Here is a 25,915-nt window from a genome sequence, read left to right as displayed (position 1 = left end):
GACAGGTATTTGATTGCCGTGTAACACATCAAACAGTTTGAGGTAATTAAGTACAAACTGAATAAATAGGCTTAATAAGGCCTAATAGGGTTAACAAGAAGGAATGAAAAAAGAAAAGCATTCAAGTGCGTTGTATAGTCGAAAAAAAGGGTTAATGATCTCTGAGATTTATCCCTTATGTTGGCTATAATTTAGTACGGATTTGAAGTGGGTCGACAAAAACAAATCTATTTGCTGCTAGTTGAGATGGAAGGTTCAGGGTTCAGGTCGGACATGTTAGAATTGAGACTGAACCCTCTAGTGGTTACATAGCGTAAATGCGATAGAATTTGGCATCTGGGAGATGATAAATCTACGCGTAACCGGTTACACGACCGTTAGAAGCTTCGGTGACACGTATCACGCACACGTGCCACAATCGTGAATACGCACGTAAACTAACACTGGCAAGAATGCTGGAGCAACACAGCTGTAAAACTGGAGTGATTCGAAACGATGTGATCGATGTTGGAGTGTTATTGCGCTCTAAAATGAAACTGCTGGCTCGTCGTCCAGCACCGGAGAAGCCGATCATACCACAGCCTCGGAAAAAAAAAAAGCAGCCAGCCACGAGATTAGAACCATTTTCAGCAGCGAGTCACGCATGAAATGAGATAAATAGTCTGTTCCGAACACCTCACTGCCACTTTCACCGCCTGTTAATACACCGGGAAACACTAAACACCATCAACACCTCTTCTGGAAGCATCTGGACTGATGTGGTGTGAGCTGGAAATGGGATTTTGCATCTTTGAGCAGAGAAACAAATGGACTATTAGAGAGAAATGAGGTTCTGGAGCTGGCCTTCGGCGCCTGAACACCATCATCTGCCGCCCTCCTGCGTGTGCTGAACTCCCACATTGTTATTCTGTTTACTTCTCGCTCGGATCAGGAACAATCATTTGTTTTCCATCCTGCTCATTGTGCCGAGAGCTCTTCTACTCATTTACATCCCGAGCATGCAAACACTTGAGCGTCCGGCTGCTTTCAACTTGCAGTGATGTACGGGCGCGTAACGAGGGCTAACTGTTGTGCTCGTCCATATTTATGAGTCTTAGTGAGAGGCAGCGGAATCAAATCAGTCCAAAACACATTAGATCTTAGCAGACTCTCTGATTGAAGTTGTTTTATGAGCTTCATCCCAAACAAACAGCTTTTACCCGCAATAAAAGAAAGACTTCCCAACAGGAGTCTTGGCGACGTCGAGGCTGATTGATGTTTACAAGTCGGTAGTGGAGTTAAAATCTGCAAAACAAGCCGTTTCATTTCCTAAAAAGATTAACAGCAGAACTTTAGCTCCTGGGAGTGTTTCTGGAGTGACAACACATTCAAAGCAGTGTAGCCTGAGGGGAGCCAAGCTAGTGAGGGTCTTCAACAACACACACCATCCTGGTCATCTACCCTCCAGCACAAAACATCTGTCCAGGGGTGAGTATTGGCAAGTACTGTAGTAACAAGGACATACTGTATGTGTAGTATTGTCCAGTACCTGACTCTGGTGTTGTGATAGTGTAGTAACAAGTATATATGTGTAGTATTGTCCAGTACTTGACTCTGGTATTGTGATAGTGTAGTAACAAGTATATATGTGTAGTATTGTCCAGTACTTGACTCTGGTGTTGTGATAGTGTAGTAACAAGTATATATGTGTAGTATTGTCCAGGACCTGACTCTGGTGTTGTGATAGTGTAGTAACAAGTATATATGTGTAGTATTGTCCAGTACTTGACTCTGGTATTGTGATAGTGTAGTAACAAGTATATATGTGTAGTATTGTCCAGTACCTGACTCTGGTGTTGTGATAGTGTAGTAACAAGTATATATGTGTAGTATTGTCCAGTACTTGACTCTGGTGTTGTGATAGTATAGTAACAAGTATATATGTGTAGTATTGTCCAGTACTTGACTCTGGTGTTGTGATAGTGTAGTAACAAGTATATATGTGTAGTATTGTCCAGTACTTGACTCTGGTGTTGTGATAGTGTAGTAACAAGTATATATGTGTAGTATTGTCCAGTACCTGACTCTGGTGTTGTGATAGTGTAGTAACAAGTATATATGTGTAGTATTGTCCAGTACTTGACTCTGGTGTTGTGATAGTATAGTAACAAATATATATGTGTAGTATAGTCCAGTACCTGACTCTGGTGTTGTGATAGTGTAGTAACAAGTATATATGTGTAGTATTGTCCAGTACTTGACTCTGGTGTTGTGATAGTATAGTAACAAATATATATGTGTAGTATAGTCCAGTACCTGACTCTGGTGTTGTGATAGTGTAGTAACAAGTATATATGTGTAGTATTGTCCAGTACTTGACTCTGGTGTTGTGATAGTATAGTAACAAATATATATGTGTAGTATAGTCCAGTACCTGACTCTGGTGTTGTGATAGTGTAGTAACAAGTATATATGTGTAGTATAGTCCAGTACCTGACTCTGGTGTTGTGATAGTGTAGTAACAAGTATATATGTGTAGTATTATCCAGTACTTGACTCTGGTGTTGTGATAGTGTAGTATCAAGTATATATGTGTAGTATTGTCGAGTACTTGACTCTGGTGTTGTGATAGTGTAGTAACAAGTATATATGTGTAGTATTATCCAGTACTTGACTCTGGTGTTGTGATAGTGTAGTAACAAGTATATATGTGTAGTATTGTCCAGTACTTGACTCTGGTGTTGTGATAGTGTAGTAACAAGTATATATGTGTAGTATTGTCCAGTACTTGACTCTGGTGTTGTGATAGTGTAGTAACAAGTATATATGTGTAGTATTATCCAGTACTTGACTCTGGTGTTGTGAAAGTGTATTAACAAGTATATATGTGTAGTATTGTCCAGTACTCGACTCTGGTGTTGTGATAGTGTAGTAACAAGTATATATGTGTAGTATTGTCCAGTACTCGACTCTGGTGTTGTGATAGTGTAGTAACAAGTATATATGTGTAGTATTATCCAGTACTTGACTCTGGTGTTGTGATAGTGTATTAACAAGTATATATGTGTAGTATTGTCCAGTACTTGACTCTGGTGTTGTGATAGTGTAGTAACAAGTATATATGTGTAGTATTATCCAGTACTTGACTCTGGTGTTGTGATAGTGTAGTATCAAGTATATATGTGTAGTATTGTCGAGTACTTGACTCTGGTGTTGTGATAGTGTAGTAACAAGTATATATGTGTAGTATTATCCAGTACTTGACTCTGGTGTTGTGATAGTGTATTAACAAGTATATATGTGTAGTATTGTCCAGTACTCGACTCTGGTGTTGTGATAGTGTAGTAACAAGTATATATGTGTAGTATTGTCCAGTACTCGACTCTGGTGTTGTGATAGTGTAGTAACAAGTATATATGTGTAGTATTGTCCAGTACTTGACTCTGGTGTTGTGATAGTGTAGTAACAAGTATATATGTGTAGTATTGTCCAGTACTTGACTCTGGTGTTGTGATAGTGTAGTAACAAGTATATATGTGTAGTATAGTCCAGTACTTGACTCTGGTGTTGTGATAGTGTAGTAACAAGTATATATGTGTAGTATTGTCCAGTACTTGACTCTGGTGTTGTGATAGTGTAGTAACAAGTATATATGTGTAGTATTGTCCAGTACTTGACTCTGGTGTTGTGATAGTGTAGTAACAAGTATATATGTGTAGTATTGTCCAGTACTTGACTCTGGTGTTGTGATAGTGTAGTAACAAGTATATATGTGTAGTATTGTCCAGTACTTGACTCTGGTGTTGTGATAGTGTAGTAACAAGTATATATGTGTAGTATTATCCAGTACTTGACTCTGGTGTTGTGATAGTGTAGTAACAAGTATATATGTGTAGTATTGTCCAGTACTTGACTCTGGTGTTGTGATAGTGTAGTAACAAGTATATATGTGTAGTATTGTCCAGTACTCGACTCTGGTGTTGTGATAGTGTAGTAACAAGTATATATGTGTAGTATAGTCGAGTACTTGACTCTGGTGTTGTGATAGTGTAGTAACAAGTATATATGTGTAGTATTGTCCAGTACTTGACTCTGGTGTTGTGATAGTGTAGTAACAAGTATATATGTGTAGTATTGTCCAGTACTCGACTCTGGTGTTGTGATAGTGTAGTAACAAGTATATATGTGTAGTATTGTCCAGTACTCGACTCTGGTGTTGTGATAGTATAGTAACAAATATATATGTGTAGTATAGTCCAGTACTTGACTCTGGTGTTGTGATAGTGTAGTAACAAGTATATATGTGTAGTATAGTCGAGTACTTGACTCTGGTGTTGTGATAGTGTAGTAACAAGTATATATGTGTAGTATTGTCCAGTACTTGACTCTGGTGTTATGATAGTGTAGTAACAAGTATATATGTGTAGTATTGTCCAGTACTTGACTCTGGTGTTGTGATAGTGTAGTAACAAGTATATATGTGTAGTATTGTCCAGTACTCGACTCTGGTGTTGTGATAGTGTAGTAACAAGTATATATGTGTAGTATTGTCCAGTACTTGACTCTGGTGTTGTGATAGTGTAGTAACAATATTTTCTCACACTTCTCTGCCAAATTCTCTCAGGTAACAGTTCTTGCTCTTCTGATACCTTCAGAACTTTCTCTCCAGAGTAAAGAAACCACTAGTTAAGGGTCAATCATCATGAGTTTGAACGGCTGACATCCCTCTCCTGTTACCGTCTCGCTGTACTCCACCCAACACCTCTTACAACTTCACAGATCTGAGTCTGAGGAACCATCAAACGTATTCTGTTGCTACTCGGACTCGTTGATTGGGTCAGAAAGAAGCTGGTGATGAATCTGCCGACAGACTCGCAGCGGGAGAGACGCTGCTGCGAACACTTGTGCCTGACGAGGACGAGATGACAGATGGGCTATTTCTGTAGCTGCAGCTCCTCTGAAAAAAAAGGTCAAACATGTTAGCTTGTGAACATGTTCTCCACTCGGAGGATGTCTCGGGACGCACTTTCATCACACCATAAATGAGGAGGCGGGCTCGCTGACCTAAAGGGTCTCTGTGGTGGAGATGTAAAGGACTTCCAGTTCGCTCATAATTCATGGCAAACAACACTTAGAGTGACCGAGACCTTCGGCGGGTCTGAAGGGAGACTCGCTGGATCTCTGCGCCGGAGCGTCGCTGCTGCGCCAGTGAATTAAGGGAGTATAAATAGAACCAAGGTTTTAAGAGGAGATCTGGGAGAAACAGCAAACACACAACTGCTGCTTTCATCTGCAACAAGACCCACAAGATGTTCCGTGACCCAAATTAAATCGAGATTTTATTCTTTGATGCATTTACCAGTCGAGCTTGAGGTCTTTGCCGTGACTAGGTCTGGACACGGGTCAGCACTTAAAGTAATGGTTCAACCAAACTTTATTCGTTTTCTATTCACTCTAATGTTGACTATATCTTTTTCAGAGTAATCTGTTCTTTTTAGAGTTATAGACATAAATTTGTGTTCATTTTAATGTAGGATCTGGAGCTCAGTTGTCTTCGTCTTCGTCCAAAAAAACACTTAAAACATCCAAATACCTCCAGACTGCTCGTCTATAACGTCCCTCTTGGAGTGAAGCCTTGAGATGAGAAGAAAAACTTAAATAAGTCTATATTTCATGATTGTTCTCCGAGTATCTAAGCTCCTGCTCCAAGTGTCTCCTCATTGAAACCCATTGCAAGTGTTTTTAAGTGTCTTTTGGATGAAGATGAAGACGAAGACAACTGAGCTCCAGTCGCTACATTAAAATGAACAAACATTTTTATCGTAACTCTAAAAAGAAGGGATTACTCTGAAAATAATCCCAACTATAGATCGACATGAGGGTGAGTAGAAAACGAGTGAAGCTTGTATTTTGAACCATCGCTTCAATAACATGGAGACGTTACGTTTGCGTCCCAGAACTGGGTCAGTCATCGCCAGAGACTCGGAGTAGAGCCGCAGCACAGGGTCACTCAGACATTATCACCGAGTCAACAGAAGTAAAAGAAGCTTTCTCTCCGTCCGACTCATCGCATCTCCCCTCAAAGCACCGCGGTGCCTTCAAGGACCAACTGGTACGCGACCTGCGGAGCCGGTGAAGCGGACAAGGACGTGTCAGCGAGGAGCGAGCAGGTGTTTAAAGTTTCAGCGCCGCAAACAAAGAGCGCACGGAGGGGGGAAGAAAAACAACATGGCGAGGGAAGCGGCTGAATGTTTCATGAGCAGCTGCGGTCTGGAGGGCGAGCGACGCCGAGAGAGCCGCGGGAAACACAATTATGCAGAGGAGCGCGACGTTTCTCTTGACGGGCCACAGTCCACGATGTTTATCTCCGCACACTGTATATGATTGACTCCGTGAGGCGCCAACATGGAGTCGTGTGGGGGACGTTTTTATTCTAAGTGTATTGCCATGTTCTGCCTCCAGTTTTCTTTCCCAAGATTCCAATTTGCTTTTTCTCCGAAGCTGCAGTGTTTTCAGAAGATCAAAAGATGAAGCGCCAACATTGACACTTTGGCACAAAAACTAAAAATATCTTTTATTATATATTTATAAATAGGGAATGAAAACTAATAAATAAAAAATATTACAATATAATATTAATTGAAATATCATTTTAAAAATGTTCTCAATCTTTAAAACATATATACTGCATATATATTTTAAAGATTCAGAACATATATATATATATATATAAATAATAAAAAGAAACAAGAGACAAACTAACTGGTTCAACGGCTCCTTTTAATTGAAATATATTGCTATTATTAAAATGAACCTATCAGGGGGTGTAAGAAAATATCGATACGGCGATATACGCAATATTTCTTTCCACAATACTGTACTGATATTCGTCAGCACTTTATCAATTCGTTTTTCAAATTCCAAAAATGTATTTTATTTGGATTTTTAAAAGGTTTTTGGGGTTTTAAATCATATGTAATATCTGTATTATATATCTTTTATGGTTAATAGTTTAATATCCTGTATATAATTCAGCGCATTTTTCATTTTTGTGTTACAATTAAACTTCTGGCCACTAGATGGCACTTATTATGTCGCCCTAAAGGATCAATGGAATCCAGGGTGATCCGGCCGATGACTTAGGACGAGAGGATACAGTGACTCCAACAGCCTTTAAAGCTGATGATTGGACATATTTTGGTTTGAAAACAAATAAAAGCAATTATGTCTTCGTCAATGTTGTCTGTAAATTCTGTAACACCAGAGTCAAGTAGCCGACAATACTACAAATATGTACTTCATACTATTATTGGAGTCAGATTGTAAAAAATAAACACAACTACAATCTATGTATTAATGTTAGCTTTTCAGTGAATCTTTTCCTGAGCTGTGACTCGTGGATCTACACTCATGATCTCCATGTCCAGGCTAATGATGAATGATTCAGATCCAAACTCAAAGACTCGTCAATACCTTCTCAGCAGCAGCTTGGGGTGGTTCTTGCTCTCCAGGTTTCGGTCGATGAGGTCGGACAGGAGATGCTTGAGGACGTCGGTGGCGTACTCCAGACGTCCCTGCAGGGCGGTCATAATCAGCGAGGCCACGTTGCCTCTGTCCCTCATGGAGAAGGAACGCTGCATCTCTAGGGTCCGGATGAAGGTGAGCAGGAAGACCTTGTTGTTGATGAGCTGGCCGAACAGCTTCAGGGCTTTCTCCACGTTCTGTTGCCCGTTTCCTGAAACCTGCAGCAAGGAAGTGACGTCAGAAGTCAAAGTATCTGAGCTGCGACTGAAGTTGAGGTCAGTTTCTACTTCTAATGACAAACAAAACCAGGAAATAAAGTGGTTTGAATTCCCTGAAATTCTGTGTGCAATTAAAGGCATCGTCCTCCATCCTGTTTCGGTTCACCTTCATCTTATTATTGATGGGAGTTGCATGAGAGCTAAGAGGCGGCAGCACGACTCGATGTAGGTTTGGTTCAGAGGTGTAACTGAGGTCAGAGCCGACACTGCTTTTGAACTTTGGCAAACAGAATCCTCCATCCAGGGTTTCATCTGCAGCACCCACCGGAGGCCTGGGGTCTTTTAGCGCAGCTCTTTTAATTAAAGTTAGAACAGAAAGCATATTCTGAGAGGCGGCCCACAGCTCTAGAACCTCACACAGCACCGGAGGGCAGTAGAGACGCGTCAATATTTAAAGAGCAACGAAGCTTTTTTTAGTCAAGACTCGCTCGTTTCTGTTCAACAGACAATGCTGTTTGTCGAGGTTGACGCTTCTCTGGTCTCGGTAACTCTTTGGATTGCAACATATTTACTGATGTCATCATGGAAACTCCAGTCGGGATTCAGTCAAGCCTCCACGTCATCGTCATGACTGATCACCCAAAAAAAAAATCAACAAACAAAACATCTTTGTTCCACTAGAGTCGACCTCTCAGCCAAAATGTTTATTTGCTGGTCAGTGTAAAACTGCTAAAATTGAGTGTTTTATTTGAGCAATTTGACATAGAAATGTAATTATTTTTTAAAGAACTTTGAAAGAAACAGTGTGTACATGTAATTGTGTTTTCATGGCTGCAGGGATTGTCGCAATAGAGGGATAGAGCTTTTTTGTCCAGTGGTGTGCAGAATAAAGCAGGTGCTGTCCATGGTGCTGAATCAATGTCTATTGTAAAGTGCTTTAACTGTTAAACAAGTGTAATGACATCATTTACTTTTAAAACATCCTTTTCATATTAAAAACAACTACATTCTGGTTGTTCTTACGGAAATATTTATATTTTATATTTGTTGTTTTTCAAATAACCAACTGAGATTGTGAGCGACAATATATTACATCAATTCTCACTAGTTTACTAATTTATTCTCATAGTAAATTCAAACTAAGTTGCGAGTCACAAGCAAATGTTACTGTAATGTAAGAGCAAATATCTCTCATGAATAATCACTAACACAGAAATTCTAAATTACTTTTTCCTTCTGTGCAGCCCGGAAACAGACCCGTCATGGTCTCCCAGACCTCATGTTACCAGATAGTGTCACGTGACCAGAGAATCAGGTTTGTCTATTTTCCAGTCTGTCCCGACGCCGCAGCTGCACTGGCGTGGACTCAGTTCCCTCGTCCATCTGTTAATAAGAACTTATATGGCGGACATGGAGGAAGTGCGGCTGCTGCAGAGGATTGGGAATTTCTCGCTTCATTACTCGTCACGCCGCAGCCACTGGTGGGTGAAATAGGCGAGTGGCGCTTCTCCAGGAGCCGCTGTCATATGTGGGGAGCATGTTGGAGAGCGCGAGCGGCTCTTGTGGGCGCACGAAATATTGGCATCGTTTCCACCTCCAGCTGCTCTCACACAGAATTCTGAGCCGCAGCCCTGCAAGAGCTGGAGGACTCCGAGGAAGAACTGTTACCGTGTCGATCCTGTCGTGCGACCTCAACCTCAAACTATTTCATGTTTGTTTGCACACAAGTCGACAGTCCTTCACACATTTAGATTCGACGTGTAACGATTCCACTGTTGAACGATCACACAGAGATTCACGTACCTCCAGCTCTCTCAGAACCGGATGATCCTCGATGCCCGGGAACAGAACCCTCATGGCGTACGTCCTGTAGTCCAGGTGAGGGATCCCGGCTCGGTCCAGGTCACTGGTCAGCTCGTTGATGTCCGTCTGCAGCTCGGCAAAAGCTGTCAGAGAAACATTCTATCAGCGAGTGTTTGAGAAGATGAACTTTGAAGAAGAAGAAAAAAAAAACGGCTGCAGTCTAAACCTGCAGTGATGTGTGGAAGACAAAAGAAGAAAAACTGAAACTGACAGACACAAAAAAAAGTCTTCACATCAGAGAAATCAATATCTCACACTGCACACACACACTCTCACACACACACACACACACACAGGCTCAGTCCGCCAGCAAATAGGCTGTAGCTTCAGTGTGTGTCTGCAGGTGAGCTGCAGCTAATTGGCACCATCCTGACCGCCTCCTGCATCGAGACCCCCTCAGGGGAAAGTGCTTGTGTCTGCAGGCCCATCAGCGAGGCAGCAGCAGCATCATCATCATACACCAGGTCTGCCCAAGTCCTCCATCCTCAGTCCTCCCCCGTGGCCCTCTCCCGAGTCTCCACACCGGCACACTCGGCACGTGGAGGGTTTAGATCTAATCCAGCCCGGGGCCGCCTCTCTCTGATGGATCTGACATTAATCTTGTTTTGCAGAACTCTGTTGTGTCAGCGTAACATTATGACCACTAGTTTACAGCTGCAGTGGTCAGTAGCTGTTACAGGTTCCTGCAAACATATCCGACTCACTTTAACCTGGACTTGTGTGTATAATCATCATTTCTTTTTAAATTGTATGGAGCTTTCTTCGTTTTTCTCAGAACACTTTGATTTTGTTTCCTTGTTCTGTAAACCAGTAGTTCCCAATAAATGGTTTATTATTTATTGTGTAGATGATCACTGTTGGAAGATGTTTAATTTGGGGAAAAAACAGGGTTTTCTCTACAGTTATAATAGCATGTGACTGGTGTCATGTCAAGATGCTATTTTGGTCGAGTTTACTAATAAAATAACTACACAAAACGAGTCAATCACAATCTATATGGCACCATCAGGGAAACTAGTCCTGGGCTCCTGCTAGTTCAGAGTCATGGTGAGATGTTTTTTTTATTCACTGTATGTTTGGCTTTTGCAGTTCCTGCCAATTGATTTTTGTTGTTTTTATCTGTTGATCAAAAATATTTCCAAATTGAAACTGGTCTACGGAGCAAAAAAGGTCGATGCTGCTACAACACACTTCCATGTGCCTTCTCCCGTGCACTAAAAATAAGTTTCTAAACATCAACAACAAAAAGTTATCTTATACTTTAACATCAGAGGATTTTAGCGACTTCATCCTTGGACCCTAGAAAGGCTCGGACGTGCAGACGACCGCTGGGACCAGACGTCCAGAATAAGTGCTTTACTGTTGCTGAAGGTTTTTTAAAGACACATCAATAATTTGTCTCTTAGTGATATCACTCAACATCTCCAGTACCAACAGCTGGACCAGGTCAGCGCGGGCAACAGTCAAGAAACCCACTCCAGAGATGATACAGAACCTCCTGGTCCACTTTCAAACACATGCATAATTCAACCCTCTTCACTCTGTAAGGGAAACCACTCGGCTGCTCCTGGCTCAGAGACCAACCTTCTTTGCACTCCAGCGCCACCCTGGACTCCAGGTTGTCCATCTGCATCTGCAGGCGCTTCAGCGTCAGGTCGTTCTCCCGAGACTTCCTCTTGTAGGCGATGAGGACGAGGATGACGATGATGAGCAGGAGGCCGCCACCCGCCGCGATGCTGACGATGGCCGGCAGCGTCAGCAGGCTGTCGGACAGGATGTGGACGGAGCCCGGGGAGACGTGGAGACCGCCGACTTGGACCTGCAGGAGCCACGGTTGATTGAAACGAGGAAACTTATAGGAAGTTGTTTTGATTACTTTCATCAACGCACCATGACTTTGTACTGCCCGGTCAGGTTGGGCGGCTCACACAGCAGCTGGCTCTCCGACACGGTCACGGAACACGGCGTCTCTCCGATCAGGACCGTGTAGTTAAGCTTGGCGCCCCCTGCAGCCGAGGGAACCAGGTTTCTGCCCTACAGGTGCCAGAGAGGAAGAAGAAAGTCGATACGAGGCCTCGACCAACTTTAATTGAGACGCGAGGCTGGACGTCCAGCTGCAGCTGCACGCTGTGATCAGAGATATGAAGCTGAGAGGAAAACTGCCACAGTAGTTTTGTTTGACTCTGCTGTGGATCGATCTGCTCTTGAGCTGCCCAGTGAGTGTCGGAGGGCGTAGCCAGGATTATGTTTTATATCAGAGGCTGTTGTCATAATTACAGTTGTTATTATTTTTTATTATTATTATAATTCAAAACATGTTGATACCAATTCAGTGCCAACATTTTTGTTTGTCAAATAGATTGTGGTTTAAATCTCCATGAGCTTAAAGATGCTGATATGCATCTTTTTTATTCTTCATTTTTGCTTTTACAATTTGTTGATATTGATTGTGATCTGAATGTATAAACACTGCTTGTTTAATCAATGAAAAAATGACAAAATAATAATCTGGTCGTTCACACTTTTCTTTTAAAATACAATTCTCCCTAAAGTATGTTTAATTAATAATCGTGTCAATTATGAAGTCAGAAAAAAGTTGATTTTACTTAAGTCCAAGGAACTTAAATGACTAATAATGAGAGACAGAGGTGTGTATGTCAGTGTGTCAATAAATCAGAATCCCTTTATTGTCCCGCGAGGGGAAATTCGTTAATAAAACCCTGTTTCTACTGGTCATTTAAAGACAAATAGATTTTTAACTTATTAACTTAATGTAGGACTTTTACAACCACAAAGAGATAACCAGATGTTTTCCCCTTCAATGTTCTCCCCCCGTGGAGATGATCAGTGCGATGGTTACGGGCCATCGTGAAACACTCTACGCAGGTCCAGTTACCTTCAGGATGATGGGAGAACCCGGTTTCTGCTCCAGGACTCCGGCGTTGCTCAAGGGCTCAAAGGAGGGGTTTGGGTAGTAGACCAGGTTGGTGTTGTTGTAGACCAGGAGAGCCTGGACGTTGTTGAAGATGAAGCCAAACTCATCGGCTTGTTTGACAGAGTCCAGACCCGGGTGGTTCTCTTCGATGAGGGAGGGCGCCAGGCACACCATCGCAGTCGCGTTCAAGACTTTGCAGAGCTGTGGACGCACCATCAAGGTCACCAGATTGTGACCCCAGAACAGCCACAAAGACCATCAACAGCACAAAAACAGGTTGACAACGATCAACAGATAAAATCATCGAAGTCAGAAAATGTTAGTGAGACTTTTCCGAATCTTATTTCCCACAAAAAGACATGCATTGTTGGGTGAGACTGGCATCAGAGAAGGGTCTGTCCAGGTTCAAATCCCTGCTGTGTGGGCGACTGACTTTGGCAGCTGTGATGCCGAAACACATCCGCCGCCCGGCCTCAGACGCTCGGACGCTCCGGGCTATATTTCATGATTGGTTTCAATTTTGTCGGAAAGCCGAGCCGCAGTAAAGCTCCCCGTATTGTTGTTTCCTGAACAGAAGCACATTAACATGGTGATGAACCCCGCGGGAAGCTGTGCACATTCAGCACATTATTTTGGAGAAAGGGATTTATGGTCTGTCATTAGATCCTTCTTTATTGCGAAGAAAGCCGCTGTAATACCACAAATACATGGCAGCCAGTGCGACGCTGGAGAACGCTGGAATGGATGGAGGCCCGGCTCCCGCGTCTCCTCGGATGGAGGTTGAGCTATGGCTCTTTTATTACTTCTCTCCAGTTTGCCTGGATGACAGACGCGCTTCCATCCATCCTCCTCCTCCTCCTCGCCTCCAGAGGGAAGAGGACGCAGGATTGATCGCTGCACAGCACTTGGCTGGGAGAGCTTTTTATCTCCCTTCACTCCCTCCTCTCTCGGGAGGAAACTTCATTAGGGGTAAATATCGTCAAAGTTACTGACCACTGCAAATGACCGCTGCCTTCTGACTGTTGTCTGAGGCGACAGATGGAGGCGAGCAGATCGATGCAAACAGTGAAGGCAAGCAAATTGTATTTTGTCTTGCGCAGTGGCTGCAGAGGAGGAGTGATGGAGCGGTTTTGAAATGTTCCACCTCCCAGACAAAGTGCTGGGACTGAGGTGAGACGAGGGAGGCTGGGCTGGCGGCCATTCATTCCCCCCCGCAGAGGTGGGGGGGAGAAGTGTTCCATCAGACCTCCCAATCTCTCAATTGCTGCCCGACTGGGCTGCTATTGTACACAAGTGTCAGAGGGTCGAAATACTGACTGTAACTCGCGACAAACAGGAGAGCAACTGGTTAGGAACATGTGTGAAGGGTCCTGAGGGAACTTAGAAGACCGGTCACAGGTCCAGCAGAGGTTCAAGGACGCAAGAACTAGGTGGAGCGTCAACGTCTCAAAATTCACCCTCATTTAAGGGGCAACTAATGTAAAAACCCAACTCTCCTGACATCAAATGTTGAAGTCTTTTCTCCAAGACGCAGTAATTCCCTCATCATGACCATGTTTTCAACTTATTCCTTTATAAAATGCTCTAAAATCTGGGCGAACGAGAGGTTACGAGAGTCCATTATGACGTAGTAATGTCTTCACTCCTTCTCCAGCCAGCTGTGATCACGCCCCACTTTGATTATACAATAAGTCCCTTGGAGGTGGAGACTTCCGGGATTAATGACCCGCGGTGACAAACCTCCATACTTGACCAATCACAGTATAGTGGGTGTGGTTATGGTCAAGATTGAATCTCTTTAATCTTAAATTTAGGATCATATTTCAATGAAAAGAGAGTTTTGTACAAACACACACTGATGATACAATAGAGTCGGACAAGACACGCACATACACACTTTAGTTGACCAATCCAAACAGAAGGTAAAACAGTTCTGAAAGGTTATTTTTCGTAATAATAAAGTGAATCCATCCGTCCGTCTAATGATTCATTCTTCCATCCATCCATTTATCCATCTTCCAGTTGAGGTGCTATGGGAGAATACTGAGGTGTTCCCTGGCCAACCAGAAGATGGAGCCAACAGTGGAGGTCCATTGGTTCTCCAGGTTCACACAGGTTAGATTCAAACCAAACACCTTCTTGCAGAGAGAGTCCAGGACCAACCCCTCCTCATGATAGAATCTGCTGCTACAACTCCTTAAACAATAGTTAATCAAGTTCAAACCAAAAACAAAGACGGTTTCTGTCCTGGATCGACGCTAACAACGACTTTCTATTGTTGCGCATCCTGACGTCCGATCGCTGTAAAGTGCAACGAGGTCACGGTTGGAAGAAATAATTGGAAAGTCGGCCCGTTCCTCCAGAGTTGGACACAGTCGGGGTGTTTTTGAGGCAGGAACACTCCAAACCCTGCGGCGGAATACATTAGCATGATCCAGCGAGTGCGGCCCACTCACCCACTCCCAGGTCTCTGGCCGGAGCAGCAGCCGGAACACGGAGGAAGCGGGAGAGAGCGGCTGGCGGAGGGAGACGTGCGGGGGAGAAATGCGAGGAGGTCGGAGGTCGCGGGCAGGCTAACGTACAGTCGTGGTTGCTTGCTCCCGCCCTCCTACACGGCGTCTGGTCTCCTGCCAGCTGGTTTTTTGGAACCGGCGCTGCTGTGAACTTCAGCTCGGATTTTGCGAGAGGCTCCCAAAAAAAACATCCACGCACATGATGCAACCGAATATTTCTGGGATCTGACTCGCATCGCAAACACGAGAGGGCAGGAGGCACGGTGGAGTTGGTTTCGCACGGAGGAGAAGAGATGCTGGAGCGAAGGGATGGTGGTTCATGAAGAGCTTGAGAGCTTCTGTACGTCAACAATCTGTGTTTTTACATGAACTTCAGTGACTGGACGCATGTCTTTCTGATGATCTGTGGTCGATCCGGGGTTGTCTTTGCTCGTGTGTTTTTTTTAAGGTTTGTATTCTGTGTTTTTTTTTGTTTTTTTTATTATTTTGTCTGTTGTTTTGTCGTCTTCACATGTCCGGTTTCAGGCTTTCTTTCAATGTAAACATTCTGTATGCGTTTAATAAACAATCAATGGAGGATTTCAAGCATTTGCTTCATACATGTTTGATGTGTTGTTGATCCAGGGTTGTCTTTGCTTGTGTGTTTTTTTTAAGTTTCTTTTCTGTGTTTTCTCATTTACCTTTTATTTATTCCATATTTGTCTGTTGTTGTGTCGTCTTCACATGTCAGGTTTATGTTTTAACACTTTTGTGTGGCTGTTCAAACACTTTATTTAATGAAGCTGTTGTGTATTTTGAGTTGTCACCAGATTCTATCAGGCTTTCTTTCAATGTAAACATTCTGTATGCGTTTAATAAACTATCAATGGAGGATTTCAACCATTTGCTTTATACATGTTTGATGTGCATTCATAGTTGTGTGCGTCTGTCAGTGTGTACGTGCGGCTCTTCAGGACGGTGAATGGATGCCTGGCAGCTGCTTCACGTGCAGTCGAGCGCCTGCTAGAATCTTAAATGGCTCCTGAATGCTTTCGCCTTTCTTGTGAATTTCCAGTCAAATGTGCGTCAACAACTTTCCTCGTCTGCGTCTCTTCCCGACATCGGCAGTCTAAAATTGGCCTACGGTGTCTGAGTGGCTTAGTGACTTGACTAGAAATCATAATTTGGCCCCGGGCTCGCTCGCGCTCGGTGCTCTCCTCGCGTGACGACGGTGGTGTCGTCGTCTCCTGAAGAGACCTCGTCGAGCGCCGGAGAGGAGCAGGTGTGGCAGCTTCCTCTGCTGCCGCGGCTCCTTTCAAGACTTGATGGTTTTCACGTTCGTTCGTTCGTGGATCAAGAGGTCCCGGTTCAGAAAGAGCTTCTTTTAAACAGCGGCCCGAAGATGACGCTCCTGAAACCTTTGTCTCTTCTGTCGCAGGAGCAGCCGTCGGCGACGAGACCCTGTGTTCGTCAAATCATCACCTGTCTCTTACGTAATTGCTTCTCCTTTTTCCGGAGCATTCGTGTCAAAGACTCGCAAATAAACCCAGCGAGGGAGCAGCAGAGGAGACGGTCGTCATTGTGGAACCATTCAGACAATTATCTCCATTAAAGCGGGTGAGAGTCCACGTGAGGAGGGTTGGGACTCTGAGCTTGTTAGTCCATTGATTCAGAGAACCTTCTCCGCCAAACAGACCATAATGTGGGTCTTTAGCTACATAAAGAACCTTCAGTCGTGAAGAGACCAGGGAGCTCCTCGAGGTTCAACATTTGTTCCACTTTCAATCTTCATGGACACGTTGACCTCACATGGTTTCAATTGTCGTATCGACCTTACACCATTGTTGGCTCTCTACGTTGTGTTTGTTCATCCTCAGGTCATTGTCATTTATTTACCTCGGAATAAAGTTTGTTGGAATCGATTTTAGATGTTTTTTTGTCGAACAATTCAAGGACCTTTTTGCCTGATGTTTTTTTCATCTTCAGGTGTTTCTTTTCCTAAGTGTTGTTGTTTTCTGAATGATAACTATGCATTTTAGATTCGACGATATCCCACACAAAACGGACTAAAAAATACTTAAAGTTCAACTAAAGTGTGTATGTGTGTGTGTGTTGTTGTGATGTGTGACTCTATTGTATCATCAGTGTGAGTGTGTTGTTGTGATGTGTGACTCTATTGTACCATCAGTGTGTGTGTTGTTGTGATGTGTGACTCTATTGTATCATCAGTGTGTGTGTGTTGTTGTGATGTGTGACTCTATTGTATCATCAGTGTGTGTTTGAACAAAACTCACTTTTCATTGAAATATTGAAGTTAGAAAATAATCTTAAACTCCACCCACTGAAAACACTGTTTTTCTGGAGATTAAATCTTGTTGATCATAACTGGTCAATCATGGAGGTTTGTCACCGCTCGTCATCAATCCCGGAAGGCTTTACCTCCAAGGGACTCATTGTATAAACAAAGCAGGGTGTGATTACAGCTGGAGGAGGAGTGAAGCCATTATTACGTCATAACGGACTCTTGTAACCTCTCGTTCGCCCAGATTTATGTAGTAATAAGTTCAAAACATGGTCATGATGAGGGACTTAATCATCTTGGAGATGAAGACTTAAACATTTGAAAGTCAAGAGCATGTTGTTCTTAACAATAGGTTCCCTTTAAAGTTTTCCGACTTGGATCCATCAAAGAGTTTTCAAGGACTTGAAGAAGACGGCAGATGATCAACTCCTGTTGTTTATCTGACGCGGCTCCTCGGAGCGATCGTTGAAGATCCACTGTGATTAGCAGCGTGACCACCAAGGCACCCTCACCTCGGCCCGCCACAGACTGAATCCATCCTCTTAATTAAACCAGCTCCCCAGGGCTCTCGGCTCAAACGCGATTTGTAACGATCTCCAACAGCAGAGATTGTGATTACACAAAGGGTCTTTATGCTGACCTGGGACTTCCAGCCGCACTTAATCATCCAATAAAAACCATTAAACGCCCCTCGGGCTTCAGACCGTACACAAAAACCCTGACCCCCCCGCTTTCCCGCGCACCACTCTGCAGACGGATCAGAAACTCCACTGAAAGATCTGTGACCCTTTTAGACCTGATCTAATTTGTCGGAGTAAACTGCTGACACCGAAACTTCCGTGTATGTTGACTGGAACAGAAATGATCTGCTGGAATATTCCACTTTCAAACTCACTTCCATGTCACTCACAACGAGGAAAAGGTGATTCATCTTACATTGAGGGACTCCCTGCCCGAGTACTTGACCCTCATCATGGGCTCCTGCACCACGTCCAGGTTGGTCCCGGTCACCATCAGAGGGGTGTGGCCACTGGAAGTTCGACATTACGTCAGACACTGATTTTGCCCGACAAACGTTCCACGTCCGTACCTGGCGATGGTCCAGTCCGGCTCGATGCGCAGCACGGTGGGATCGTCGATGTACTCGAACGTGAGCCTCTCTCGGATCCGTGCCCGGTCCACACTCACGCTGATCTGGATCGGGCCGACTCCGGACTGGGACGGCGCCGAGCCACACACTATCTCCGTCATGCTACGACTGCAGGTGAAACAATGGATTACATTTTATTAAAATGCGCCCCCTAGTGGTCTTAACAAAAGCCTTCAACTGCTGCAGTTCACAAAATAGCTTTTTGAGATAAAGATTTAATAAAACCAGGAGGTTTTAATGGGCTCCGTGACGGAGGTATGTGTCAGTGCATCTCAAGTTGAATAAATAAAATACATTTGATCTTTTTTTGACATATTTCTACAGCTGGTGAGAAGTTGTGTTAGTTGACTGCAGGAAGAATCTTCACAAACACCGTAATGATAATAAAAGTGAATTAACAGAGGATGACAGGATGATGGAGTGCGAGTACTGCGGCATCACTTCTCTGATATTACAGTTTAATATAATCATCCATCAAAATCCAGTTAAGATTCCTGAGTTTGCCGAGTTTCTGTCAGAAGTTGAGCAGCTTTTTCCCTGGAGAGTTTCCTTCTAATATCTCCGGCAGAGCACCAAAAATCTGATTTAATGATCCGTGTTTCCCACACAAGGTTCCTCTCTCTGCCTTCACACAACCATCCTGTGACTGAGGCGCTGCTGGATTACACTTTAATAACAGCGATATTGTCAGACAACATCGTCGTCAAAACTCACCCGTAGAATTCACACGTCTGGTTTCCGAACTGAACGCTGACGGAGCTGCCGGCCCCGAGGTTCTCCCCCAGGATGGTGACCTTGGTTCCCCCAGACTCTGGGCCCCTGCTGGGGGTCAGGCCGGTGAGGGTGGGCGTCTGCGAGGAGGCAGGGAAACCGGTCATGGAGATAAACACTAACACATTGACTTCGATTCATACGATGGCGATGATAGAACATCGAGTCGTACCACGAAGGAGTAGAGATGTGAGGAGCGGGCTCGAAGTTCTGGCCGACATTCTCCCACACACAGCTGGACCGGACCGGGTCGGGCGTCGACTGCAGTCGAGTCCATCTCACACACGATCCTGGACGAGAACACCAGTCAGTATCGAAAGGTGATTCAGTAGCTGCAGCTGCCAAGGAGACTTGATTTTTTTTTCTTTTTTCAACTCACTGCTCGGCGATGATGTACCCCTCCTCCACGGGTTTGCACCTCACCCCGGCCACCTCCACGTTTCCCACCATGTCGGAGAAGGCCAGCCCCAGGTTGATGCCATGTATGGTCACTCTGGTGCCGCCCTCAGGAGGCCCGGCCACAGGGGTCACCTGCGACACACAATGAAGACTGTGACGTCAAGCTGTTCCCTAATGTGAAAAGAATAAAGTTTCATGTGATTATATTATAAATTGAAACAACACAAGGAATACCACAAACACATTTGTTTTCAGGCCCTCGGGTCACCTTGACCCAGAGATAACACAGGGGTTAAAACTCATTGGGCAGGGATTCTAGGTCATAAAAATGATGACTTTTATACTTAGAATGTTATATTTATTTTAGTTTATTTCATGTATTATCGACCCGAGTGCACTTTGTTCTTCCGCCGACTGCCTTGTTGTGACTGGAAATCTAATTTCCCAAAGGAATTTTCCGAAGAGATCAATAAAGTTCGATCCATCGATCTACCTACAAGTTCATACACAACATTTATACCTTTAAGAATGTGTCATTTCCCGTCATCGTTCATGTGAGGTTTGTGTCAAACCTGCTTCCCATCAAAATAAATATCATTCAATGATACGTTGACATGATTAAATGTCCTTCCGACTCTGTATATTTCAATATGGAATTCCTAAAATGCTTTTTCAGTCAATTTTCTCATGAGAAACTCTTCCCGTCTGCGCCTCATCGATGTTCCTGCGGATAAAACACAGAGTGTGTCTCCAGGTGTGTGTGCCCGAGGTCCAAAGCTACTGTTGGTTCTGCCTTGCTCTTGAAAGTTTCCTCCAATATTTCACACCACTGGTCCAGCTCAGAGATAAATAAGAGTTTCAGAAGAAGGTGCTGGGAACACGATCGATACGACATCAAAGACCGCCCGAGCAGAAACTGAGAAGTTGTGACTGCCTGCTGAGCCGTCCGCCCGACACGTCCCGCTGGAGCTCCGGCATCATGATCCGGGTGATGTGGACATTAATTGCTCTGGATGTAAAGTAAGTGTGTCAGAGCGGAGCCAGAGGGACCGGCGCATGAATCTTTTAGCCGGGCTGGCGCGCGGCGCAGGGACATGACGGCTAAATATATCCGTGTCAGGAGATGGCAGGAGCTAATCGAGCGGCAGCGCTACATAAGCAAGCAGGGATATAAAGAAACAGCCCGGACGGTCGAGCAGGAAGCCGAGCGGAAATGATGGACGACAGGTGAGGAGCGGTGACGGCGAGTGAACATCCGAGCGCTCCCAACTGGAACGCCGCTGCTGATGTGGTGGACCGGGCTCGGTGTGACGCAGCTGCGTCATTTCAGGGCGAGGGATGGAGACTTGTATTCCAGGGAAGCTTGGATGAGGAAGAGAAATGAAACTCAATCCGTGTGGATGTTGTCATGTGGAGACAGAACACGGATCCTAGAGCCAATATTAAAGTTATATTTAAGACTTTTTAATACCATCTGAAATCAAATTTAAGACCAAAGCAACCGCAGCCCCATTTGTTTCCGAGGGTCGAAGCTGAAGCTGCTACATACACTTTTTTAACCCTTCTGTTAAGAAAGTCAAGGTGACCTGAAGGCCTGAAAACAAAAGTGTTTGCGGTATCCCTTGTGTTGTCTCTGGGTCAAGGTGAACGACCTCCCTGGCTTGCAGAAATACATACACAGTGCTGGAGGTTGATCACCTTAAACAAAAGGCAACACAACGGATACCAAAACACATTAGTTTTCAGGCTTTAGGGTCACCTTGACCCTGAGGTAACACAAGGTTTAAGTAAACTGTAAATTATTTTAAATACATGAATATATTTTAACAAATATTGTGTTTTTAAGACTTCTTAAACTTTTATTTAAGACATTTAACTCCAATTAAGGCCTTAATTTTGTATTCTTGAATTTAATCCCTTTTAAGACTTTGAGGAACCGCCAGAACTTTTCTGTTCAGCTTCCTTCTCTTAGAAATTTCTCAGGCTTTCTTGAATTTAAGGTAGAACTGCCGCTCCAGTTCACGAGGCCACACTTTCAAGTTTCATTCTCCAGATGTATAGGAGGTCTCTGGCAACCAGAAAGTCTAGCTCTCTTAATTTCGTCTGCTGCCCCCACGACCTGAGAAGCGCTACAAAACGTATGGAAGGAAAACCCTTAGCGACTTAATTTAATCTTGCACTTTGTTGCATCTTTATTTACCGTCACATTCCTGGAAAAACACCTTATTACGTCCATGGAAAGCCTGCCTTTTGCCGCTCGAGAAAACGGAACGTTGCTGTTTTAACATCCGCCCAATTTCCGACCTTCCTAAAGAATTCTGTTTCAAGCGTGACGCCGATCCGCGCTGACAGACCTTCAGCTCCGCACCACGAGATGTTTAAGCGTCGTCTTTGTTGTTGGGAGGGGTTTTTAATGCACATGACCTTCAGAGAACAAAGATTACAGTCTTTTTTAGGTCACTGCGGCGTCTTCCTCTGTCTTTCATCATCCTCTCCTCCTCCAGCAGACTGCCACGTCCTTCCATCCTCCTGCACCAGCTCTCCTCTTTTGTCACTTTCAAAGGGAAGTGTGATGGGACGTGCACAGACTCTGCGCCTCGCCGAACGCGCCCCGCTCGCCTTCATGTCGCGCTCCCTGTGTAATCCATTTAGAGGCAGAGCTGCCGGTGTCACAGTCAATATAGGGAGATTCCGAACCAGTGACCCGCTGGCACTCGCGGTGCCGACCCGAGCAGAATATTGACTTTAGTGTTCCACTCCGTCTGACGACGGTCCAGGAAAAACACAGATAAATAAACATTTTCTTTGTCTTGGCTCGCCCATTCCTTCTGTTTAAAATAAATGCTTTACTTAATGAAGTTAATGTATTTAGTGGCCTTAAGATATCTTGTCACACTAAACGTGGGATAAAGAAGCTTTTTCATCCTGAATTCCGGCTAATTCTGGCCTTAGACGAGTCAGGAACTTCAAGATATTTGGCCTCAACATGTCAGTTTCTAATCTAATTTCAAGTCACTTAAATCTAGAACAGTGACGGAAACATACGACTGATGTACACAAACTTGAAAAGAAAGATGCTTAATGTCGCCTCAACGCTTTAGCATCTTGTCGCGTTTGGTTACATTTGATGGTTCGTTTATTCCATACACACCTCCTCGGCTTTGTCGTGAATCCGTCTACTCTGTTGGATTTCATTTGTGAAACGATTCCATCCAACAGCAGCTCAGGGACACGCGGCTCGTCGCTCCTCACTCGCTAATCTCAGTCACATTTGTGGAGTTTAACGATCGTCGTAAAGCCTTGGTGATCATCGCACGTATAAAAGAGACCCTGAACACTTTACAAGGTTCTCAGCGCGTCGCGTTAAGTCAGGGTTTAAAGAGATCTGATATCATCCACAGACACTGTGGAGTAACTTTAGCACTTCTTTAATCCCTGAGACGACCAGTCTGTCTGCACCTCCTGCCATTCAACACTGCTTCGCTTCGGGTTCAAACATCTACTGTTACGTGTTTCTACACTGGAAACAATCGCTGCTGTTCTTCAGCCTTTTATTTGTTTGTAAGAAATACATTTTGTTGTGTCAGTTTAGCTGTCAGCAATATAAACTGGGTTTTAAATTCTGTCAAACTTGGAGATCAAATTAAGAACAGGACCTAAACTTAGACCTGATTTATTTTGTATTGATTTATTTATCATTTATTTATCCAGGTTAGTCTAATTGAGATTAAAACTCTCTTTTACAAGAGAGACCTGGCCAGGATGGAGCAGCAAAACGCAGTTCAAATTAAAAAAAAAAACAATTACAAGTTCAATATTAAGTGCAATAGTACAATATAAGAAGAAAAAATAATGTTACTGACTACAATTTGGAGTTCGATGTCAAACTTGTGACAACAGCCTTAAATTCTTTAAGAGTTACCCTCAAGCTTGAGCTGCTTTTGCAGCTTATTCCACGAACACGGTGCAAAAAACTTAAGAGCTGTTTCATCCGGCTCTGTACGAGCTCCAGTAACATAAGCACTGTATCCTCAGACCTTAACGCATTGGGGACACGTTTTCGAGACATATATATGAACAAATAACAATGGAGTTTACCTGAAATCGCCTTGTAAATAAAAACATACCAATGACTAAGTCATGGCATTAAAATAACAACCTTTCTTTACTTTACTTTAAAAGAGAGAAGCCAGTTTACTCTTGAGTAATGTGTTAAGAGTCTGTTTGTAATGAACCTCAAGGCTCCATGATATACAGTATCCAACATGTGTAGACAGTGAGCTGATGAATCCATGTACAACAGATCACCATAATCAAGAACCAGCAAGAAGGTTCAACTAGTCACCGTCTAACCCGAGCCACTTACCAGGGGAAAACCCCTGAGTTGCCAGAGCCTCAGACGCGTCTCTGCCTCGACAGGTTCAGATCTTGCACTTCATCATAGGATCCCTATCATGACCCCCTCGGTGATGTCTCCAAACAACAAACTCTCCCCGAGGCAACGGCGTGAAGTTTCCGCGGAGACGACGCGACGTCTCGCTCGGAGAAAATCCCTTTCAAACGCCATCAGACCCCCGGATCCATTTGATGTAGCTCCCCGCGCTCTTACGTCTCTTCAATATTAACGAGCCGCGGCAGTAGGAGGCGCCGCGGCGCCTAATAGAAGCATCCATAATTCAGCGGGAATATGTGGTGGTGGGCACGGCCACTAATGCGCTCGTATGTATACAAACCAGCGGCTGACGGGGCGTCTACGATCAGAGGCGTACCTGATAATGAAGTCTTCCTGCGAGGTGAGAGGGGGCGGAAAAACAACCAGAGCAAGTCTTCATTTCCTGCGAGTGTGTTGATAAATATCTTTCTCTCAGTCAAAATACAGTTTTATACTTAAAGATGTTTTAGCTAAACCTTCCAAAGGCTGTTCTACTGTGTCAACTACATATGGAGACAACGTTATATGGTGTCAGAGCATGAAGAGACACTTTTCCTTCCTTCCCTCACTCGTGAACAAAACCCAAAGAAAGTCCAGATCCTCCAACGTAAGACGGGTTTCTAATGGAAGTTTATCAGTGCCATTCAAATATTTATTTAAATGTTATTGCTTTTTGTTGTAATATAAAAAATATTGAATTTATTTATTTTATTTTTAATTATTAGAATCAGAATATCAAATGTGTGAATTACATGTTTTAAATTCAATTATTTACAAACAAAAAAAACCCAACAACTTAACCTCTGAATAAACCGATTATTGAATTTAATTATTCAATAAAAAACATTTCAACCTTTTGATATAGAAACAATTCAATTCAAGTATTCAAATAACACTTGAATGCAACATAAACTATTATTATATTCTTAAGACACTGATGAACTTCCATAGTTTCTCCGCCAACTTTTGCAGGGATTTTTTTGCGTGCGAGAACCACGGTCTCTGACTTCTTGGCTCAGACACATGACTGACGCGTCAAACTGTTCTCAATGACGTGAAACAAACCGACATATCGAGGATTAAAGCGACCTGCAGGAGAGTCTCATCAAAGCGGGGAAATCTATTAACCAAAGTTCACTTTTAATTGGCTCCGTTTGATGTGTGCGATTGTGAGTCCGCGCGTCCGTGTGTGCGATGGATTCTCTTTATTTAACGGAGATCCCGACATCAGTGCGGCGCCCTGAGACTTCCTGTCCGAAACCCCGACTCGCATGCTCTCAAACACACATGCAACACTCCCACTTGAAACAGGATATCAGAGTTCTAGAATTCCGACTGATGTCGGAATTAGGATTCATCGGAGGAGTCGGACCAGTGTTTGATGTGGTCGTCATGACAACAGCGGTCTCCGCTTGTGTCTGGAGCTGCTCATCTAGCGTCGGGTCATCGGGGCGGATGAAATGAAATCGCTTTTCTCCTTCTTAAATGAACCGATGGCGTCGACCTCGTGTGGACCGCTGAGGTGCGTGCTGGGAACTGACCTCGGTGACCCGGGGGTTGGTGCAGCGCACGTTCTTGCTGGACAGGTTGAGCCAGCGGCTGGTGTACGGGTTGATGGGCGGGCAGTGGTGTCGCAGCGTGCAGCGTCCCTCGCCGCTGCACCAGCCGCACTGGAACTTCCTGTTCGCCTTCAGACACACGCCGCAACTGTCGCGCTGCGCCGCACACTTGTACAGGTTCACTGCAACACACACACACACACACACACACATGTTCTATTAGCGGTTTCAACCAGTTTATTCCAATTTGTAAGTAAGTGAGTAAGTAAGTAAGTCATTTTTATTTGTATA

General features: G+C 44.0%; 1 protein-coding gene across 1 annotated transcript in view; it reads right to left on the bottom strand.

Annotated features, from left to right (window-relative positions):
- Positions 1–25,915, bottom strand: part of plxna2 (plexin A2) — a 100,720-nt gene that overhangs the window by 17,310 nt on the left and 57,495 nt on the right. Inside the window, exons 12-22 of the mRNA XM_087781719.1 lie at positions 25,607–25,806; positions 19,614–19,765; positions 19,407–19,524; positions 19,178–19,314; positions 18,404–18,571; positions 18,250–18,343; positions 12,481–12,720; positions 11,475–11,618; positions 11,169–11,403; positions 9,525–9,667; positions 7,453–7,721 (exon numbers count right to left, since the gene is read on the bottom strand). Of these exons, the coding sequence (XP_087637845.1) occupies positions 7,453–7,721; positions 9,525–9,667; positions 11,169–11,403; positions 11,475–11,618; positions 12,481–12,720; positions 18,250–18,343; positions 18,404–18,571; positions 19,178–19,314; positions 19,407–19,524; positions 19,614–19,765; positions 25,607–25,806 (1,900 nt within the window). The remainder of the gene's footprint in view (positions 1–7,452; positions 7,722–9,524; positions 9,668–11,168; positions 11,404–11,474; positions 11,619–12,480; positions 12,721–18,249; positions 18,344–18,403; positions 18,572–19,177; positions 19,315–19,406; positions 19,525–19,613; positions 19,766–25,606; positions 25,807–25,915) is intronic.

Source organism: Callionymus lyra, chromosome 19 (genome assembly GCF_982586985.1).
Source record: "Callionymus lyra chromosome 19, fCalLyr1.hap1.1, whole genome shotgun sequence".
Classification (NCBI taxonomy): domain Eukaryota; kingdom Metazoa; phylum Chordata; class Actinopteri; order Syngnathiformes; family Callionymidae; genus Callionymus; species Callionymus lyra.
The sequence above is the reverse complement of the archived record's forward strand: the minus strand, read 5'-3'. Positions and strand labels throughout refer to the sequence as shown.